Source organism: Hippocampus comes, unplaced genomic scaffold (assembly GCF_001891065.2).
Source record: "Hippocampus comes isolate QL1 unplaced genomic scaffold, H_comes_QL1_v1.1 scaffold261, whole genome shotgun sequence".
Lineage (NCBI taxonomy): Eukaryota > Metazoa > Chordata > Actinopteri > Syngnathiformes > Syngnathidae > Hippocampus > Hippocampus comes.
Genome location: NW_017805824.1, coordinates 6,650,761 through 6,670,153, shown reverse-complemented (window position 1 = coordinate 6,670,153; position 19,393 = coordinate 6,650,761). Strand labels below are relative to the sequence as shown.

General features: G+C 42.0%; 1 protein-coding gene across 3 annotated transcripts in view; it reads left to right on the top strand.

Annotated features, from left to right (window-relative positions):
- Positions 1-14,523, top strand: part of tspan4a (tetraspanin 4a) — a 137,798-nt gene extending 123,275 nt beyond the window's left edge. For all 3 annotated transcript variants that reach the window (XM_019886714.1, XM_019886715.1, XM_019886713.1), the window contains 4 exons: positions 768-869; positions 4,468-4,599; positions 11,064-11,147; positions 14,058-14,523. In XM_019886714.1, coding sequence (XP_019742273.1) covers positions 768-869; positions 4,468-4,599; positions 11,064-11,147; positions 14,058-14,126 — 387 coding nt within the window. In that variant the 3' untranslated portion in view covers positions 14,127-14,523. The remainder of the gene's footprint in view (positions 1-767; positions 870-4,467; positions 4,600-11,063; positions 11,148-14,057) is intronic.
- The last annotated feature ends 4,870 nt before the right edge of the window (positions 14,524-19,393 follow it).

Genomic DNA, 19,393 nt, shown 5'->3' with positions numbered 1-19,393 from the left:
TGAAAAAGGATCAGCATATTTCCTTGCGACTAGAAAAACTGTTTGCAACCACTAAAAACTGTTGACAAACAACCGTTTGCAACGTTGACCAAACCCTGGAAAAAAAAAAAAAAATCAACATTCACTACGTTCACAAACACTCGTAAACCTTTGCCGCTCTGTGCGATACCGACTTAAGTTCTTACAGTAAATAGGATTTTTAAAAAAATCTTTTGACCCGCTGAGATATATAAAACAAAAGAAAATGTATTTTCTACATTTAAATCCTTTGACTTGAAGTTGCATGAAGCCCCACACTTGCCAGTTGTAACATTTAATCGGGATGATGTCCTCCTTTACATAGCCAGGTTGGAAAATGTTGAGTTCACATGATGTTTGAAATTGATTTTAAAATCAATGTTTTGAAAATTTCTGGTAGAATGTAGTTGATGCCCATTTTAATTGTATTGTTTCATCCCTCAAGCTATGTACTGTATTCAGTGAGGCATTTTTTAAAATTTTATCTTTAAAAAATTTTTTGTGAACGAATCACTTAAAATCAACCACTTCTAAAGTAAAATACATTATCTAAACTTTCAAGCAGTCAGGGCAGCCTTGGATGATGACAATATCATGAATGGTTTTATTTGAGTAGCTGCAAATGTCTTGTTGATTTCACCTTGCCTCGTCTATGTTTGCAGGTGGTCAAATGAATCTCTTGAATTGCACTGCCGCGTAAACTCACAGCCAAGATGTGGAATTTTTATTTTCCCTCTTGTTTCTCTCAGATCGACCACTACGCCCAGAGGGATTTGAAGAAGGGCCTCCAGCTTTTTGGCACAGAGGGCAACGTGGGTCTGACTAACGCCTGGATGATAGTTCAAACTGATGTAAGACACGATGACCAGTAGTTGGATCCTACAGAAATAGATTCATCATGTTACCCAATACGTTCTTCACATGTCTTGCTTTTTATCAGTCATTTGCAGGTCTTGGTCTGTAATCATTTTTGAAGTTAACAGAATGTGTCACTTTACAGTCCATGTCGATTTTACTTACCAACGTTCAAAAGAAAAAAATCTATCAGCAAAGAAAAACAGCTCATATATCTCTGCCACACTCCGAGTTTCCCCAACTTTAAAAGGCTGTGGTGAAAAAGCTGACAGATAAATGGATCATCCTCTCGGAGAGGTAATCTTTGTTGCCAGCTTTCACTTTGATGTGCTTTACCCGAATATTTGTTTTCAATTTCAACGGAAAAAGGAGAAGCAATTTGTGATTTTTGAATAATGTGGTGAGGATGCGTGGAGCTGATAGTGCGGCTAGTGAATGTCTTCAGGAGGCATTAAATGACATATCGGAGCCTCCTGTGCTCTTTGGGTTTATTTTCACATGCACGAGCGAGCGTTCCAGCGAGCAGTTTTGTTCCATTAGGACATGATGACAGGTCAGGCCTGTTTATGTGTCTGCGTTAAGCCACACAGCAGTCACGTGTTTGCGTATGATCAAAAGCCTCCACGCTGACAACGGTAAATAAAATATGCAATAATGTGTGTCAGCCTGCGTGGGCGTTAATGTGCACTTTTAGCTGCATGCAGGGTGATGGCGTGGGACTGGTCCGTCTTAAGCGGAGCAGTTTGACACCGTTCGTGTTCAAGCATGATCGCACTTCACTGTTGTCCCATAAGTGTATGTTTGTTGTTATGTGTGTGTGCATAAGTAAGAAGCTCCATAAAAACTGAGTCTAGTTGAGCTAAAGCCCATTAAAAAAAATAGCTCGTGTTTTCCCACAGCTCTCTCCACCAAGCCTCCTTCACACATGCTGAGTCACTGAATAGATAATAAGGAAGATGTCCCTGGAGCAGAGTTCATCCCGAATAGTATTAACTCACTGAATACTGAAGCATCTCCTTCCACAAAATGAGAAACAATAGACTGGATATGTGGAAAGATGAAAGGTGTCAAAATTCATCAATTAATCGGTCATCAAAATTATTCAACATATATTTTGAGACTCAACTAATCATTTAGAGAGAATATTAGAGTAAATATTCTCCTATTTTTGTAGTCCTTCATGAAAGCAGAATGATGATCTTTTGCTTCTGCTTTGGATAGCAATCTGTCACGTTTTACATGGTGGTAGTTGTAGGACCCCAAAAAGCAGGCAAGAGGCAAGGAGGAGCAGGGTGGAACTGACCAAGATGTATTTAACAAATATGCAAACAGGAGTACACTGGAGAAGCACGAACTCGAAGTACTCAAAGTCCTGGACATCACAAGGAAGCCAAATTAACAAAAGAAACCCGTGACATAAAACAAAACGTGCCGTGACAGGAGTGGAGCACACAAATACTCAAATATCGCACACTACTCACAACTCACAATGACCCAACTAAAGGGGTGTTCACACGGCAACTTTTACTCCGGTGTAGCACCGGGGCTGCCCCCCGTAGAGCGTTCACACATACAAAGTCATACCTGTGTAGCCCCTGAAAACAGCTGAAACCGGAGCAAATGTAACACTGCTCAGGAGGTGGTTTAAAAATTTATTCCGGAGTAAATGCTAGTTTGCGAGGCAGCACCGATATAAAATGGGACGTGTGAATGCTACAGGAGTAGACTCGCTACACGTGAGAAGAGTTGATTACATACGGGTATTGAATGCGTTGCTTTCGTACTCTGTTGTACGGTTGTTACGGTGTCTGATAGACCACAGCGTTGATTTGTCTGGAGAAGTATAAACCATGGTTTTTCGATATGTCACAAACAAGGTAGGGAAAAGGAAGGGAAGTACCCTATACGCATGCCCTGCTCAATGTCGTATCGCACGGCCGCACAAACCGCCGTGTGAACGCAAGTGGGGCTGCGCTGGGGTTAACACGCTTCTCTTTATTTAGTCAGCGGCTTTGTACGTGTGAACGCTCCACAAAATTTGCTCCGGTGTAAGATATATCGCAACAAAATACATCGGTGCAGCACCGGTGCAATGTGTGCCGTGTGAACACCCCTACAGACTGACAGAACTCTGGGAACTAAATACAAGCAAAGTGACGAGACAACGAGAAACACCTGGACAAGACACGAAGGGTTGAGGGAGCTGATTGGTTAAACACAAGGGACACTGATGACGAGGACAGGTGGCGACAAAAAGGGAACATGAGGAAGCAAAACCAAACGTGACCTAAATGGAAAAATAACACAATCATCAACATTTTACCTCATTTAAGGACAAAATCAGTAACTGAATCATAATTTTCAAAAATAACACTGGTCAACAGCAAATTTGTATCAGAGCAGGCTTTAGGTGTCCCAATTGATTTAAAAATTGTCTAATTTTTTTCGAGCACTTTGGGTTTTTGAAATATTTTCATTTTTGTTTTTAAATTTGACAGTGCACAATATGGATTTCACCATGTATTGTAATTGATAGCTATGATGTTGTTGGGAGAGAAAAAAAAATCACCTGTTGCCGAACCTAGCAATTATTCAGAAATATTACTAAATATGTTACTGTATATTGCATATTATATCCAGAATCAGCCCCACCCCCCCAAAAAAAATCAGCTAGAAAATTTTGCTTACTTCCTGATGACAAAATTTTGTCAAAAGATTGTTGACTGGTGTAATTGTTATATGCCATATCAATAACCTGTAATTGACATTTAATTGAATCTGAGTAACCTCAGAAATGTGAATCCAACTTGTTGCCCTTTGCATTGATCACTACCCAAGAAGTAGCTCTCTGTTTCAAAATCGGTGAGTGCAACATCACTCCCTCTTGTGTGATAACTATTGTTTATTTGGGTTTGTTTCATCATTAAACAGTACCAATTAACAATCAGTTAATAACCAATAAACAGGAGAAAAAAATTGCATAATCACACCGGATTCTTTGATGAATCAAGTTAATAATCGATAGACTAATCTAATGTAAAAATGTGATAGAAACAGCCCTTGTAAAGACTCAGTCATCCATCCATCCATTATTTAGTCGGACTGTGTGTGATATTGTTTTAATTTCCTTTTTTTCTTGATGAAAATCCATTCTTCAGTCATTGTTTTATGGGTGAGCCAGAGACACTGCAATTCGTTAGCTGGATTACAGTCCGCAGAGAGCGCAACATGTAGGGCACTTATCTGATTCTTTTCATGAAATGCACAGATTTGTGTATTATGGCAAATGTGAGACCTTGTCAGATCATGTAGCAGCACAAAGGAAGAAGACAAAGAGGTGATGAATTAAGTGGGTTTAGAAATGATCTTCGAAGCAAAAGAGATGTGCGCGAAAGAAAAGTGGCTCATTTGAACTCGATGTGTGTGTGTGTGTGTGTGTGTGTGTGTGTGTGTGTGTGTGTGTGTGTGTGTGTGTGTGTGTGTGTGTGTGGGGCGGGGGGCGGGGGGGTTACGGATCTTATTCAGAGCCACTCAATGAGTTGCGCTCTCACTGTGATCGTGACATGAAACTGACAAACACTCTCTTGTCTGCAGTTCCGCTGCTGCGGAGTGACCAACCACACGGACTGGTTTGAAGTCTACAATGCTTCTCGTGTGCCGGACTCCTGCTGCCTGGAGTATAGCGACAACTGCGGCCTGGACAACCCGGGAACATGGTGGACAGCGGTAAGCACTGGCATGACAATGCAACCGGAGGGTTTCTTCTCAGTCTTTTCATCCCAGCTTTGATCCCCAAACAATAAAAACATCTCAGAGTAGAGCTCTGTTACTCCAGATAGCAATGTAGGAACTGGATTTCATTTCGGGTTCACAAAACCCAAGAGTGGAAAACGCAAGCAAGGTTTAAATATGCAAATGTGAAAGTTAAGATGCAGGCCTTTCAGCAGTTCTGCCCCCCCCCCCCCCACCACCACATTAGTGTGGATTCAATTTTATCCGAATTGCAGAAAAGTTAGTCAACGGCTTACAAGTTGGGCTGCGAATACGCTCACCGAATTTTGCTACTGGCAGTGTGGGTTCAGCTCCCACTCAGTGATGGTGTGAATGGTTGAATGGTCTCCACATGTTCGCTGCGATTGACTGGCAACCAATCCACGGAGTAGTCTGCCTTTATCCCAAAGTAAGACGGTTGGATCATTGTGTCACAGATTTTTTTTCAAACGGTCCCACACAAGGTCAGCAGGAGATACTTTTTTAAGAATCCAGGGAGATTGAACCGTCCGCTGTTTCATCCTTATGGAGAATTCAAGAGAGAGAGAGAGAGAGAGAGAGAGAGAGAGAGAGAGAGAGAGAGAGAGAGAGTTTTTAGGGGGATTACAGCATCTGAAATTCTGATGTGGCAGCAGCATGGATCCAGTAGTTCGCTATCTGTCATTTTTGCCAAAATCATGATGATCATGAATGGAAATGCATTGATTCTGTCCTCTTTTTTTTTTTTTTTTTTTTTTTTTTTATTGTTTAATTGCATGATTTGAACTTATGATAGATTACGCTGCATAGGTTGTTGATGTAGTCTAAATGGAAAATCCATACTTGACCCTTTTAGAGTGTTGTAGAAGATTTAATGCTGCTGTGTGCTTCTAGTTAATGGCTACAGCACCTTGAAATACAATTAGTACCTCCAGTCTATGTTGCATGATGCAGCAGGTTTTTACTCAAGGATTAAAGCTGCAGAAAGCTATGTAAGAACAGCTCGCATCAAATATTCATTCAGAACAAACACCACATCCCTGCGACCTGTTCTTCACCCCTGCACTCTATTGCACTGCATTTGTAAAATTGCCCGGTTGTTTGCACTTCCTATTAACTTGTCACTTAGTGGCATTAGCGCCATTCTTTCAGTCATGAGCTAAGTGGGAAACCCAGTGGCCTTTCTCCGTCTTTGTAAACAGGAATGGAAAAAAATTCATCCTGAACAACCATGGCCCCATCTTCAATATGTCCTTTGCCTTCCCTAGTTGTTTTTTTTTAACATCACACCTCCATTTTGGTGAATTGTAGTGTAATTTTAGCATCCCAAATTTACCACCTGGAATACTGTGTTCTCTTATGGACAGATTTCTAAAATAATGTTCTATTCTTGTAAGATTCCAGCAAGCCTTGTCCTCATTGGCTTCAACAACAAAATAGACATTGCACAGTGCCCAAATGGTCCATTTTCACCATGTTAAGATGATTGACTGCATATTTTTATGGGTACCACCATTAGGCTATCACATGTTGCTAAGATGCTAAAAATGTAGGTACCGGTAAACAAACAAGAGGAAGCCATGAGTTCATATGAAATTTGTAATGAATATAATAATCAAAGTAGTGAATGAACTAATGGAAAAATGTGATTAATTTGTCCTCCAAATAAATATAGTGACACTGTGATAAAACTTATTCATGCTATGGCTGAAAATGTGAAATATTCATATTTCAGACGCATAAAGCCAAGTCACTCTCCATCTTTACCGCTCTATGTAGGAAAGTTGCTAACAACGATGCTGCTCGAATACAGTTGTATTATTTTATGACTGTGAAGGTTGCATCTTAGAATTCGAATGCACTACAATCATTGATACATCAAGGTGGGAATGGAATGGGAACAGAAATGATTAAAGAAATGCTAAATAGCACAAAATTGCAGACACTAATAGCAGTAGCGCGAAGCACCTGTCCTAATGGCTAATGTTTATCATCTGGTAATCACCACAATGACAATGACTACTCGACCACAAAACGATTCTTCTTTACCTTTTGGCGTGTCCCGTTAGGTTCGCCAAAGCATGTCATCCTTCTCCAGCGAAGCCGATCTACTATGTCCTCCTCTCTTACACCAACAACCTTTGTGTCTTCCCTCACTACATCTATCAACCTTCTCTTAGGTCTTCCATTAGATTCCTTGCCTGGCAGCTCTACCCTCATCATCTGTCTGCCAATATACTCACTCTCTTATCCGACATGTGTCCAAAGCATCGAAGTCTGCTCTCACTAACTTGACTCTAACCTTGGCTGTCGCTCATTCATAAAACATTCCAGCCTAAACATAACCTCCACATCTTCAGCTCCTCCACCTCCAGTTCTGCTTCCTGTCATAATTTAAGTGCCACTGTTTGTAATGAGTACAAAATGGCCAGCGTCACAGACCTTCCCCTTCATCCGAGCAGAGACTATTCTATCACATAACACTCCTAACGCTTTCTTCCAACCTGCTTGGGTCTGTTTCTTCACGTCCTTTACTCCACTCAACGTTGCTCTGGAGTGTTGACCCCAAGTACTTAAATTCTCCACCTTTGCTATCTTTTCTCCCTATAGTTCCACTCTTCCTCCTCTGGTGCATGCCTCCACCTCTCTCAATGTACCCCCTCCTGTTCCCTGCTTTTTTGATATGGATCTAAATGTCATCTGTAAACATCATGGTACACAGTGATTCCAGCCTGAACTCATCTGCCAACCATCACTATTGGAAAGAGAAAGGAGCTGAGAGCGGACCCCTGATGCACTTCCACCTCCACCTTAAATTCTTCTGTCACATCCAAAGCACACCTCACCACTGTTCGGCTACCCTTATACATGTCCTGTACTATTCGAAGTCTCTGCCACTTCAGATTTACTCATGCAACAGCACAGTTCTTGTCTGGTACCCTGTCATATGCTTTTTCGAAATCGACAAAGACGCAATGCAGCTCCCTCTGACCTTCGGTGTACTTCTCTTTTAACAGCCCCAAGGCAAATTATGTATCTGCTGTACTTATCCTGAAACCGTACGGATTCTTTCCCACAACTTAATTCTGTGGTTCATCAACTTGATTCCTCTATAATGTTATACTCTTTTACTAGTTCTATACTTTTAGAACAACTCTGCACATTAACCTTGTACTTAAAAATGGGCAATCCTCCTTTGCTCAGGCATCTTTCACCTATGAGAATTCTATGAACAACCTGGTCAGAGCCACCTCTCCTTGATATTTCCATACCTCCACAGGCATGTCATCAGCACCAACTGCCTTTCTATTTTTCATCTTCTTTAGTGACTTTCTAACTTCCCCCTTACAGGTCAATGCTACTTCCTAGTCCAGCACAATTGCCTCTTCTATTCTTCCTTCTCTTTCATTTTACTCATACATCAACTCCCGACTCCTTAAAGTACCGGCACCAGTCAAGACATTTGCATCTTTATCCTTAATTAACCCTGACTTGCTGCACACCATTCCCGTCTCTACATTTCTGTCTGCAACCCTAGTGAGGATAAGAGGTTCAGAAAATGGATAGATGGAGGATGGATTGGCAACAAATATCTATCTTTCTCTCCTTTTTTTATTGTCAAACCTGGCATACATGGTGTCATATGCGACTTGTTTGGTATTTGCTGCCTCTATTTTCGCCTCAGGTCGCATCTCTTTTCATTCTCGTCTCCTCTCCTCATCCTCTCAGTACTCCACTTCTTTGCTAATTCTTCACACATATCAGTTGTGTCATTTGGCTTGGAGAAAATGTTACGTCTTGAGCTCGCAAATCAGCTCTGACTTCTCTAACATGATTTATCTATTCTCAGATACACCACTGAGGTCCACCCGGGTTCTGTTTGATGAATAACACTGGAGCAGGCTCACTGCATTACTTTCCATATTGATCCTGCTGAGAATGAATGTACCTTGTGCTGCGAGATATAAAGTATATATTTTTTGGTTCCTGTTGTTTCAGGCAACTGCAATATAAATTGTGTCTTTGGTTTATGTGGCTCTGATTCAGCTAATTCATATTTGGATGATATAAGATAAGATAAGAAAACCTTTATTTGTCTCACAATGGAGAAATTCCCAATTTACAGCAGCAAAATTATGAAAGGGAAAAGTAGAAGAACAAAAGTATATAAATAAATATAAATTATAAAATATAAATACAAGAAAAATGGGTGAGTGGGGTGAGTCCAGGTTTTCAGGTCTGTCTATTCAATAGCCTGAGAGCAGTCGGCAGGAACGAGTGGCGATACCTCTCCTTCTTGCAGTGTGGGAGTATCAGTCTCTGGCCGAAGGAGCTGCCCAATGCTGTCAGGGTGGCCTGGAGGGGGTGGGAGGGTCTGTCCATCATAGCTTTTAGATTGGCTGCCTGTTGCCCACCTCCTCCAGAGTGTCCAGGGAGCAGCCCGGAACAGAGCTGGCCCTCCTGACCAGTCGGTCCAGTCTCTCTCTGTCCCAGGCTGAGATGCTGCCTGACCAGCCGACTATGCCATAATGAATGGCTGAGGCCATCACAGTCTTAGAAGGTTTTAAGGAGTGACCCCTGAACTCCAAAAGACCTCAGTTTTCTGAGCAGGAAGAGTCGGCTCTATCCCTTCCTGATCAGAGTGTCCGTGTTGTTAGACCAGTCTAGTTTATTGTTGAGAAGAACACCCAGATACTTATAGGAGGTCACCCTCTCTATGTCCGTACCCTGGATGTTAATCGGTGCAGGTGAAGACTGTTTCCTGCAGAAATCCACAACCAACTCCTTAGTTTTCCTGTGGTTGATCTGGAGGTGGTTCTGCAGGCACCAGTCCACGAAGTCCTCCGTCAGTCCCCTGTACTCCCGATCATTAGTACTGTACTCATTAGGTCCGTAATGAGGCCGACGAGTTCCACAGCTTTGGAAAACGTCGTGCCTCGTCCCAGTGCCTAAGACCCCCCCACTGGAAGGAGCTCAACAGCTATAATATAGTATAAATAGTACAGTCACCTATCTGTGTCTGTAGAAATTAATTATTGAGCGAGAATGCCTGCGCTGTATGGTAGAAGCAGCTTCACCCGTTCTTCACTCAGTTCCAAAGTTAGTTCACTGATCAGAAGCCGACACAGAGCTCAATGTCTAAAAGTTGCCTGGGGCAAACATTTGCCACCCAGCCCTTCTCGCAAATCATTCCACCATCACTTGTAATCCTGCGTTCACCTTTTCTTTGACACCTCTCCTCCTTTGTGTCACGCCCGTCCATCTCTGACCAAGAGGACACTGCTGCAGTCTTCCTCGATGATATCATTTTACCTCAAACAGAACTTCAAAAAGGATTTTCAAATACAACGCAGATGGTGAAAATGTTCGAAAAAAAAAAAAAAGAATCAGAATCAGAATCATCTTTATTGGCCAAGTATGTAGAAAACAAAAGGAATTTGTCTCCGCTATCACGGGCTGCGCTCGTATTATCCGTAACACGACTAAGTATCGAAAGGCATTCCGTAATGTAAGGGTGCCGTCGTGCAGTAGTACCACCCACTGACAGATAGCGGGACAATGTGCAAAATATCAAGCAGAGCTAAAGTGATCAGTGGTAGAATATAATACTGTGACAGTTGTGCAGTTAGTGCAGATAATCGTAGCTCAGGTTGTTTGGACCGGTGAAATAAAGGTCAACTTGTAGAGCACAGCAAGAAGATAAATGTTTCAGGAAGGAAAGGAACAAAATTGTTAGATGGATAATTGCCTTAAACACACTGCGATTCAGTGGCCAAGTCTGTCACCTTTAGAACTTGCTTTTTCACTCGCTGATGACTAAAGCAAAAGTGAAAACGGCGAGACCCACAAAGAAGCAGCAAATAAAGGTGGCAGCAATGGCAAAGCATCTCCGGGAATGCAAGTCACATTTCAGTCATGCATGCAGTACGTTGAACCGACTACATAAAGTATAGTTGACCCATATCGGAAGTAAAATTGGCAGCAAAAGGTTGCACCTTTGACTTTTCTCTAGGAAGACTTTCTGCAATATTTGAGGGTCTCTGTGGGAATATTTCATATCATCATTCATCCAGAAGAGCATTTATGATGTCAGTGGTCATTGACGTTGGACCTTGAAGAGGGTCTGGCTCACAATCTAGTTTTGACTTCATCCCAAATGTGTCGGTGCATCAAACTTTTGCAACTCTGCACTTTATGGCCCTTGCTTTATGCACTGGGGCACGGTTAGGCTGGAAAATAATAAAATACCCTGCTCCAAAATATTGCCATTGAACTATAGAAAAATGTCTTGGGAAGACTAAAAATTAAGATTAGAAGAGAACTGCAACACTGATTCATGAAGTAACTGATATCCTTAGGCTGTCGTCGACATGTTCTCCCCTAACAGACTCACATGAAATGAATCTTTTTTTTGTGCGTGCGTGTGTGTGTGTCAACAGCCGTGCTACGAGCGGGTGAAGGACTGGCTTAATGAGAACCTGGTGGCCCTGTGGATCTTTGCTCTATGCACAGCCCTTACTCAGGTAATTAAAGGGACTCCCGTGATTTGTGTGTCTCTTTTTGATATTTCCACTTGCATGGAGACACTCATGACTTTTGGTTCGATAAACCGAACATTTATGGTGTCCTTTGAATTAAGCGCTGCCGCAGGATTTCTGTGAATAGCAAAAGCGCAGACTTCTTTGGTGCGTTCGCACTGAAGACCACATGAAGGGTGGGGGTGGGGGGTAGGGGGGAAGGGGGTTGACACTCCATAAAACTCTTTTATCTCCTTTGCAGCCGATTGCTACGTGACATGCCTACACAACAGGAAAAGTGAAACACTGTTCTTGAAGGCATAAGTCACGTGGTTCCTCTTCTGCGGCAGCTTCATGCTCATTTGTAGTCAGCCATTAGACTCTCAGCGGTGCTTTGAATCTTCGAATACAGCCAAATGAACCAGAAAGTAGATGTAATCAACGTAACAGTGTTTGAGCGTCTATGTAATTATGGCTCATGCAAAATGATGCATTACCTTTTTTTTCCCCAGAGTAACTATTTGGGAAATATGCGAACTTGGCCGCGGCTCAGTGAGCTTAAATGCAAATACAAATCTCTATTACGACTCTCTTAAAATGCAAAATATGCACGGAAAAGCACGTTTATTTTAGTGTTACATTAATGATGGCTAATATTTACAAAAATCTGTGTAATTTTAGTAAATCTCTGTATAATTGAACGCTGAGTCCCCACTACTGCTCAAGCATTTCTTTTTTTATTATTTGCAGTTCTCTTCGACTACAATCTTGATAAGGATTGATTGGACAGCTCATTGTTTTGTCTTGAGACATTTAAAATAAAATAAAAAATACATTTTTAAAAATGGCATATCGGAGAGGAAGAAACTACTGTATCTGCGCCTTTATCCAGATTCTTACCAACATGTTTTCTGTGTAATACGTCCAACTCTACCTGTTCTATTATTTATTGCTTTACTACATATGTCAAAAATAATTGCTTAAAAAAAAAGGGTCATTAAAACATCAGAGCTCGTGCCTGCCTCTGCACAATAATAACACATTTCATATCAAATTCTGATTTTTATGAGGGCCCCACTCATGAGTGTAAGTCAGCAACGAATGGCCCCAGCTGAGCAGGATCAGCAGTAGAAAAAAATTAAAAGAAAAAAAAACGAACAGAAACCAGAAGGAGTGGGTGAGCACTTGTCACTGAGCTAAGCAGTGGGAGAATCTCAGATCCTTGCAGTGTGTTGCTCAAGGACACGTTTACCATGTAAACATCGAGAGCGGGAGACGAAATGGCTGAACCTACAGTTTAACCGGCAACCTGCTGGACCTCGGAATCATAAATCCCGAGAAATGTCATTTATTACGACACGCTTGTGTACCCTTTACTTCCTCTTGTGTGAAATGACGGTGATGAACTTGTGTACTTGCATGGTGTCACTCTCTTTTAGATGTGTAGACCACACTAATAAAACCGCTGGTGCTTAGCACGAGCTCATCTCAATCCGACTGTTATGTAAAGGATGACGTATTTCACCCACAATTTTCTGTTGCTGGGATGCGAGCCATGACTCACTGGACACAGCATTTGATACACAAATTCAGTTTTTTTGAAGGTGCAAAGGAGTTGCAGGCAAAATTACTTTGTTAAAACGCCAGTAAATTTGTTGAAATAATTTTTCAAGTTAGGCAACATGGTTTTTCTTTTAATTGTAGACATTTCGGGAATAAACAGCTTTGTTCAAAAAGTTCAGGGAGCTCAGAGTGTCATTATCATCATCTCTTATATCCATCCATCCATCCATTTTCCGATCCGCTTTATTATCACTAGGGTTGCGCAGGGTGCTGGAGTCGATCCCAGCTGTCTTCAGGCAGTAGGCGGGGGACACCCTGAACCGGTTGCCAGCCAATCGCAGGGCACCCATAGACGAACAACCACTCGTGCTCACAATCACACCGAGGGACAATTTGGAGCGTTCAGTCAACCTACCATGCATGGGTTTGGAATGTGGGAAGAAACCAGAGTATCCAGAGAAAACCCACGCAGGAATGGGGAGAAAATCCAAACATCACACAGGAAAGCCGGAGCCGGAATCAAAACCTGCACCTCTGCACTATGAGGCGGACGTGCTAACCAGTCACCCACCCTGTCACCCTAACCACCGCGTCACCCTCCACTCTTACAGCTAAATGAAAATTTAGATAAATAAATCAGTAAATCAATAGATACATGGGTGGCACGGTGGTGACTGGTTAGCATGTCCGCCTCACAGCACAGAGGTCCAGGGTTCGAATCTGGGCGCCAGCCTTGATGTGTGGAGTTCACATGTTCTCCCTGTGTCCGCATGCTTTTTTTTTTCCAGGCACTTCGGTTTCCTCCCACATCCCCAAAACATGCATGGCAAGTTAATGAAACACTCTCAATTGTCCCGAGGTGTAAGTGTGAGCACGGATGGTTGGTCGTCTATGTGTGCCCTGCGATTGGATGGCAACCAGTTCAGGGTGCGAGAGGCTCCAGCACGCCCGTGACCCTCGTGAGGATAAGATCATCAGATAATGGATGGATCTGTAAATCGATACATCAATAAAAAAAAGTTGTTGCAGTTACCCCATTTCAAACTAATTTCTTTTCGGCCTTCAGATAAAAAAAAAAAAAAAAAAAGATGCTGGTATTCAGTCTATTGACAAACAATGGTGCCATTAATCAATCAGGATGCTAATCCATCTATTCCTAATGATAGCGTTGATGATGGTGATGATAATGTAGATCTAACAGTTGAACTCACAATTGTACATTGTTACTAAAGACTGAATTTTTGATCCAGCTCTACAAATACTGGATTTAGATGACGTGGCAATTGAGCGTGTATGAATTGATTCATCCTAATTTAAAATGAATATGAATGTTGAATATTTGATGTTTTCCAGATCCTGGGCCTGGTGTTCTCCATGACGATGTTCTGTCAGGCAGTCAAAGTAGAAACCTTCTACGCTTAACGCTCAAACTGACGTCCGCGAGCACATCTACAACGTCCCTGCACTTAAGGTGGATGGATGCAATTTCCCTCCTCTCGTTCTTTCTGACCTTCCTCCTCCGGTGACATTTCGTCAGGGACGTTGTCACTTCGCATCTTAGCCGCTCACTTTCAAACAAGCACAGTCTCAGTGTAATGCGTTTCCTATGATTTGCTGTGTCAAATACTCATTTCTGTTATTTTACCTAGCCGTATAAACGGACGTGTGTTCAGCAGTGTTTTTAATGTATTTGTTTTAAATTATTTTGTTTTTATGTGTTTCCAAAAGGAGAGGCTCAGTGAGAAAAGTGCACTGTTGAAGTGCTGCAAGTGCATGTCCCCTGCGATGGTGTCTATTAAATGTTTTGATCTCTCGCACAGTCAGTGTGTCATTGCTCATCGCAAAACGCTTGAGGCTTTTGGTGCGTAATCCTGTTGTATTGGCGTCTGAAATCCTTGACGTGACAAAGACTAGTGCTGGTGTAAACAGAAAAATAGAACACAATGTAGTCCGTTTCGCACCCAAAATAACTCCTTGGCTGTACTGAATGAAACGCGGCGTTGTGAGGTGGATTTACATGAGGCGGAAAAATCAAAGCATCCCCAATGCAAACATTCTCACAGGTATTTGAATTCCGAAAGCAGGATGCATCCAAATGGCCCTGGGCTGTTTCCCCTCCAGCTCCAATAAGAGCTCCAATGACAAAGATTATTCTGGAAACTCTGAAGCCTCCTTCGGGTCTTTTGAGTTCCCGTAAATTCTTCCTCCTATCGTCGGCTGTCAACTGTAATCCATACTTTAAACACACATCAGACACACTGATGGAATATTTCCTAAAGCTTTGGGTTCAAACTCAGCTAGCAGTTAACTCCTGCAGTTTTTGCTGTTTTGGGAGATCCCTTGAGCAAAAATCACAGTCACAAGGCCCCTGTGTACCATTACGAAGCCTTCCCTTAATTGAATTATTCACATATGCTGCAAGCCGCATGTATTCAAAAAGCAATATGAAAGCATTCTTTTCCCGAAGGAGACAGGAGCAGGCGTTTGAAAGTGGTGTATTTCGCTGCACCTACCGGTGCTGCAACCTTCCGGAGGTCAGTTGTAAGAATCATACGAGAATACGTATCGTAAAATGAGTCATTCCACAGCATTGCCTGCTGCCTCCATCTTTTCAACCATCTTACATAAATGACAGGAGGCACAAACACAGCTCGTGTGATAACATATGTGGGCTTTTGTATTTTATTCTACAAGCAAGACAAATGTGACAGTAATGCAATCCACAGAGTATACACTACGCATAGCCTCCTCCATTTAGGACTATCAGTCCAATAAGATAGAGGAGGAGAGGCTTGTCTCGCAGATTTGAGAGTCCCCCCCACCAATCCTTTTAACTGCCTTTCATGCCATTTAAACGACACACAGCCCATATGTGATGATGCATTTTACGTCTGTGTAGCCAGCAGCCCATCTGGAGCACCACACGTAATTTATATTAACTACATGTTTCAAGACAAAATTTACAGTTGATTGTAGTGCAAATTTGACACCAAGTTGTCTTTAGTAGAGACAATGTGATTCTTGCAGTCAATGTAAGTCAAAGTCATTCCATTCATATCAGAGCAAACACCCAACATGGCTGAGAAAACATTGTTTGCCATTCCATGCACAGTCATGGCGTCATACATTTAAATCTATACTAAACACACACTCAGAACATTGCTCAACACATTCATTATACAAGTAGGAGCAAACCTAAATTAAAATTGCGAAGAATTGTGAGACGTTAGTGTCATCTTTTTAGATATGCAGCTGCTGTGAAAACATTGTATGAATAAAGATGAATTGTATTGTATGATTTGAATGAAGGCCAGACCTGTGATCCAGTGGTTAGCGCATCGACCTCACAGGTTCAATTCCAACACTGGCCTTCCTATGTGGAACTTGCATGTTCTCCCCCCCAACCCTTGTGAGGATAAAGTGATGCAGAAAATGGATGGATGGATTTGAATGAACGGGCCATCAATCAGTATGCAAAAATGGGTTGGCTGTTGGTGCCAACTGACCACTCTGATTGGCCGTTAGCTAGCAAATGCAAGTCTGTGCATGCGATAGAGCTACACTATGAGTACAAACAAATCAAGCCAGTGAAAATCAAAATGGCATGATCTATTCAGTTAAGCTTGGCAAAACGCTGCTTTTTACTTACCGGTAGGTTTGTTCCTACTTGTATAATGAGTGTGTTGAATAAGGTTCTGGATGTGTGTGGACGGTATGCTAAACATTGTCTTCTCTGTGACAGAGTTATGAGTGCTACTGTGAAGTTCTAAAGTGCGCTGGGCTGAACTGCAGGCCTGAAAATCTGTCTCACTGCCTGCATGTAGATAAACCGTTATTACAACATGCACAATGTGATTGCCGTAAATTTTTTACAGCCACTTTATGTCTCTCAAAAACCGAATACGCAACTCGGCCATTTTTTAAATTACGATAAATTAAGTTAATGATGTAATATTACAAACCCCTCAATAAATATTTGATAGGGGAGCAAAACTCATATGTGTGAATTGTTCACAAATGACTTGGATGCTGAAACATTCCTTTTTTTTCCCTCAAGCAGTCTCAGCTCACTACCCAAGCGCCACTCTTCTCTCGTATCGCGTGAATGTAAACAATAAACCTCTGTGGCTTTGGTGATGGGCGGAGATGCTCTGGAAGTGAAATCCACTTTATGTGATCAGCCATTAAATGAAGTCCGTCCCAAAGTCTCATAGCACCTACTGTACACGAAAGAAGAAAAAACGCTATTTGAAAAGGACGCTTCACACCCTCCGGCTTGTGAATCGTCACTCCGCAAAAGAGGAGTCAGCCATTTTGACTGTCTGCAATAAAGAAGCATACACAGTTCAGAATGTTTGAGGATGAGTGGGAAGAATTGCAAATTAGCTTGACACCATAGTTGACCCCATCAGTTCGTGGAAAGACTTTATAGAGAACATACGGCAAATGTGCGGGAATGCTCGGAGATGTCATGTCTCAACCAAAACACGTGAAATTGAAAACAAATGTTTGTCGATATAGCACACAAATAAAATGTCCAACGGTAATTCAGGCAAAATATGCCTCCACAAAATTTGGTAGTACATGATGTCACTGGAGATGACTCGCAAGATTACCTTTACAAACAGTTATGATCTCAACTTGGATCTTCTTGCAGAAAAATAAACAATATTTGAGGGGCCAATAACATTGGATTTTTATGTATGAAAAGTGCTATAGAAATAACATTTGATAGATGGATCGATTGAACAGTCTGGAGTGAGAGTAGCTCACCTGGCCTGAAGTATCCATGTGCTAATGCAAAAGCCAGTCTATATACTTGTAATTTGCATAAATGCAAAACCACGCTCTGTAGCCGTTATAGTGGGTGCGAGATGTCAGAGGCACAGAGCAGTTGTGCATTCAGTGGATGCAAGGCAGCATTCTGCTTTTCCAAAATATGCATGTTAAATGAAGACTACTAATTGCCTCGAGGTATGAATGTGAGTCAGTCAATATCAATGATTCCCAGCAACTCTGCCGTGGCGCAGCGATGTGACATGAGCATCAAGTCTCGAGAATCAATTGGAAGGTGGACAAACATCCCGACTCCCCCAGAATCGTTTACGTTTCAAAAATCCGCTGACCCGTTTCGATGCCCTGTCTGCCACCGTAATCCAACAAAGAAGTGCGCACATGTGCAGCGATTGAATTTGTGGCTTAACTTTGTTCCAATAAACGAAGCGTTGCCTCAATGAAACACTTCCACAAGATTATATTGTGTAAAGGAGGTTGTACTATGCATTGAAGTTAATGGACTGATGTCTCTGACAAGCTCTGTGGACTCTCCCGCTCTGAGCCTCAGCCCACAAGCACGCGGAATTTAAATCAAGTCATAATCTGGTGAGTTAAAAAACAAAATATGTCTATTGCCAACATCGATGTATCGAACAAATAAACAGTGGAGCTAACTCAAATGCAATTAACCCGCATTAGCATTATTTATTATTTTTTATACCTGCAGTCAGACACCCCTATGTACACAACAGGCATATTGTATATACACACACACACACACACACACACACACGCATTGGGGTGCCAAATTGCTCTGATAAAGAACTTCTCTTCTCCTGCCTTGCCACCCAGTGTCGAACATAAATAATGTAGTACAAAGCAGGCAAACCACATGGGCACTGTCATATGTTCTTTCTATTCGATGGTGTGAGCTGCAAATAAATGGATGGCCGTAGTTAGAATTTTGGACACCCCTGATTGAAACCTGTTTTTTGACTGCCCCCATAAAGAATGGAGAATCGTTTGGAAGCGGAATAGAAACAAGGAACCAGAGTCAAATTCATATTCAAATGATGTTCAACCCTAGCCACGAGAGATCATTAGGTGTTCTTCGAGAAATGATCCAACGAGCAGTCAATACATCCCAAGCCTTACACTGACAGCAGGCATGTCCAGCTCCGGGCCTGGAGGGCCACTTTCCTGTCTGTTTTCCAGCTCTCCCGACTGCAACACACCTGATTCAGATGATCAGCTTATCAGCCAGCTCTGAAGCAGCATTAGAACGATCCTGATGATTTGATTCAGGTACGTTGCTCCTCGGAGAGCTGGAAAACAGGCCGGACAGCTTGAGGACCGACTTTGGACACCCCTGACTTACAGCATGCTGGTCTTTTGGTGTCTTCTGAGAGCTAAAGAAGAAGTCAGCAGGTTCTAGAGCATTTTCTATTCAGGAGTTCCCTTCCCACGGAAATTAGAACACTTCCCTCTGTAGAAATGTTTGAATCTTGAGCCTGACAAGAATTATTTCGACATGCACTTGGTCAAACCACAGCTTGTATGCGGCTAATAATTTTGCTCTGGCTCACGGACTGACATATGGATTTTGGCCTGTTTTATTGCTGCTTCTCCTTCATTTTTGTTAGGTGGTGTGCCATGAGTTTTATCAAATGTAAAATATGTGCCATGGCTTTATAAAGATTGGGAAACAAACCCCAAAGTGACTATACACTTCCTTTTGTCATGATGCGTGGTGGTGGAGGACCCCAAAAAGCACGGAGGAAGGAGGAGCAGGATGAACTAGACAATTTGTATTAACGAAATACTGAGGAAACTAAATCCAAAACAAACAAAGTCAAGAAAACAAAAATAATCTAAAATAACAAACAAAAACCATGGCTGAAGCAAAAAACTAA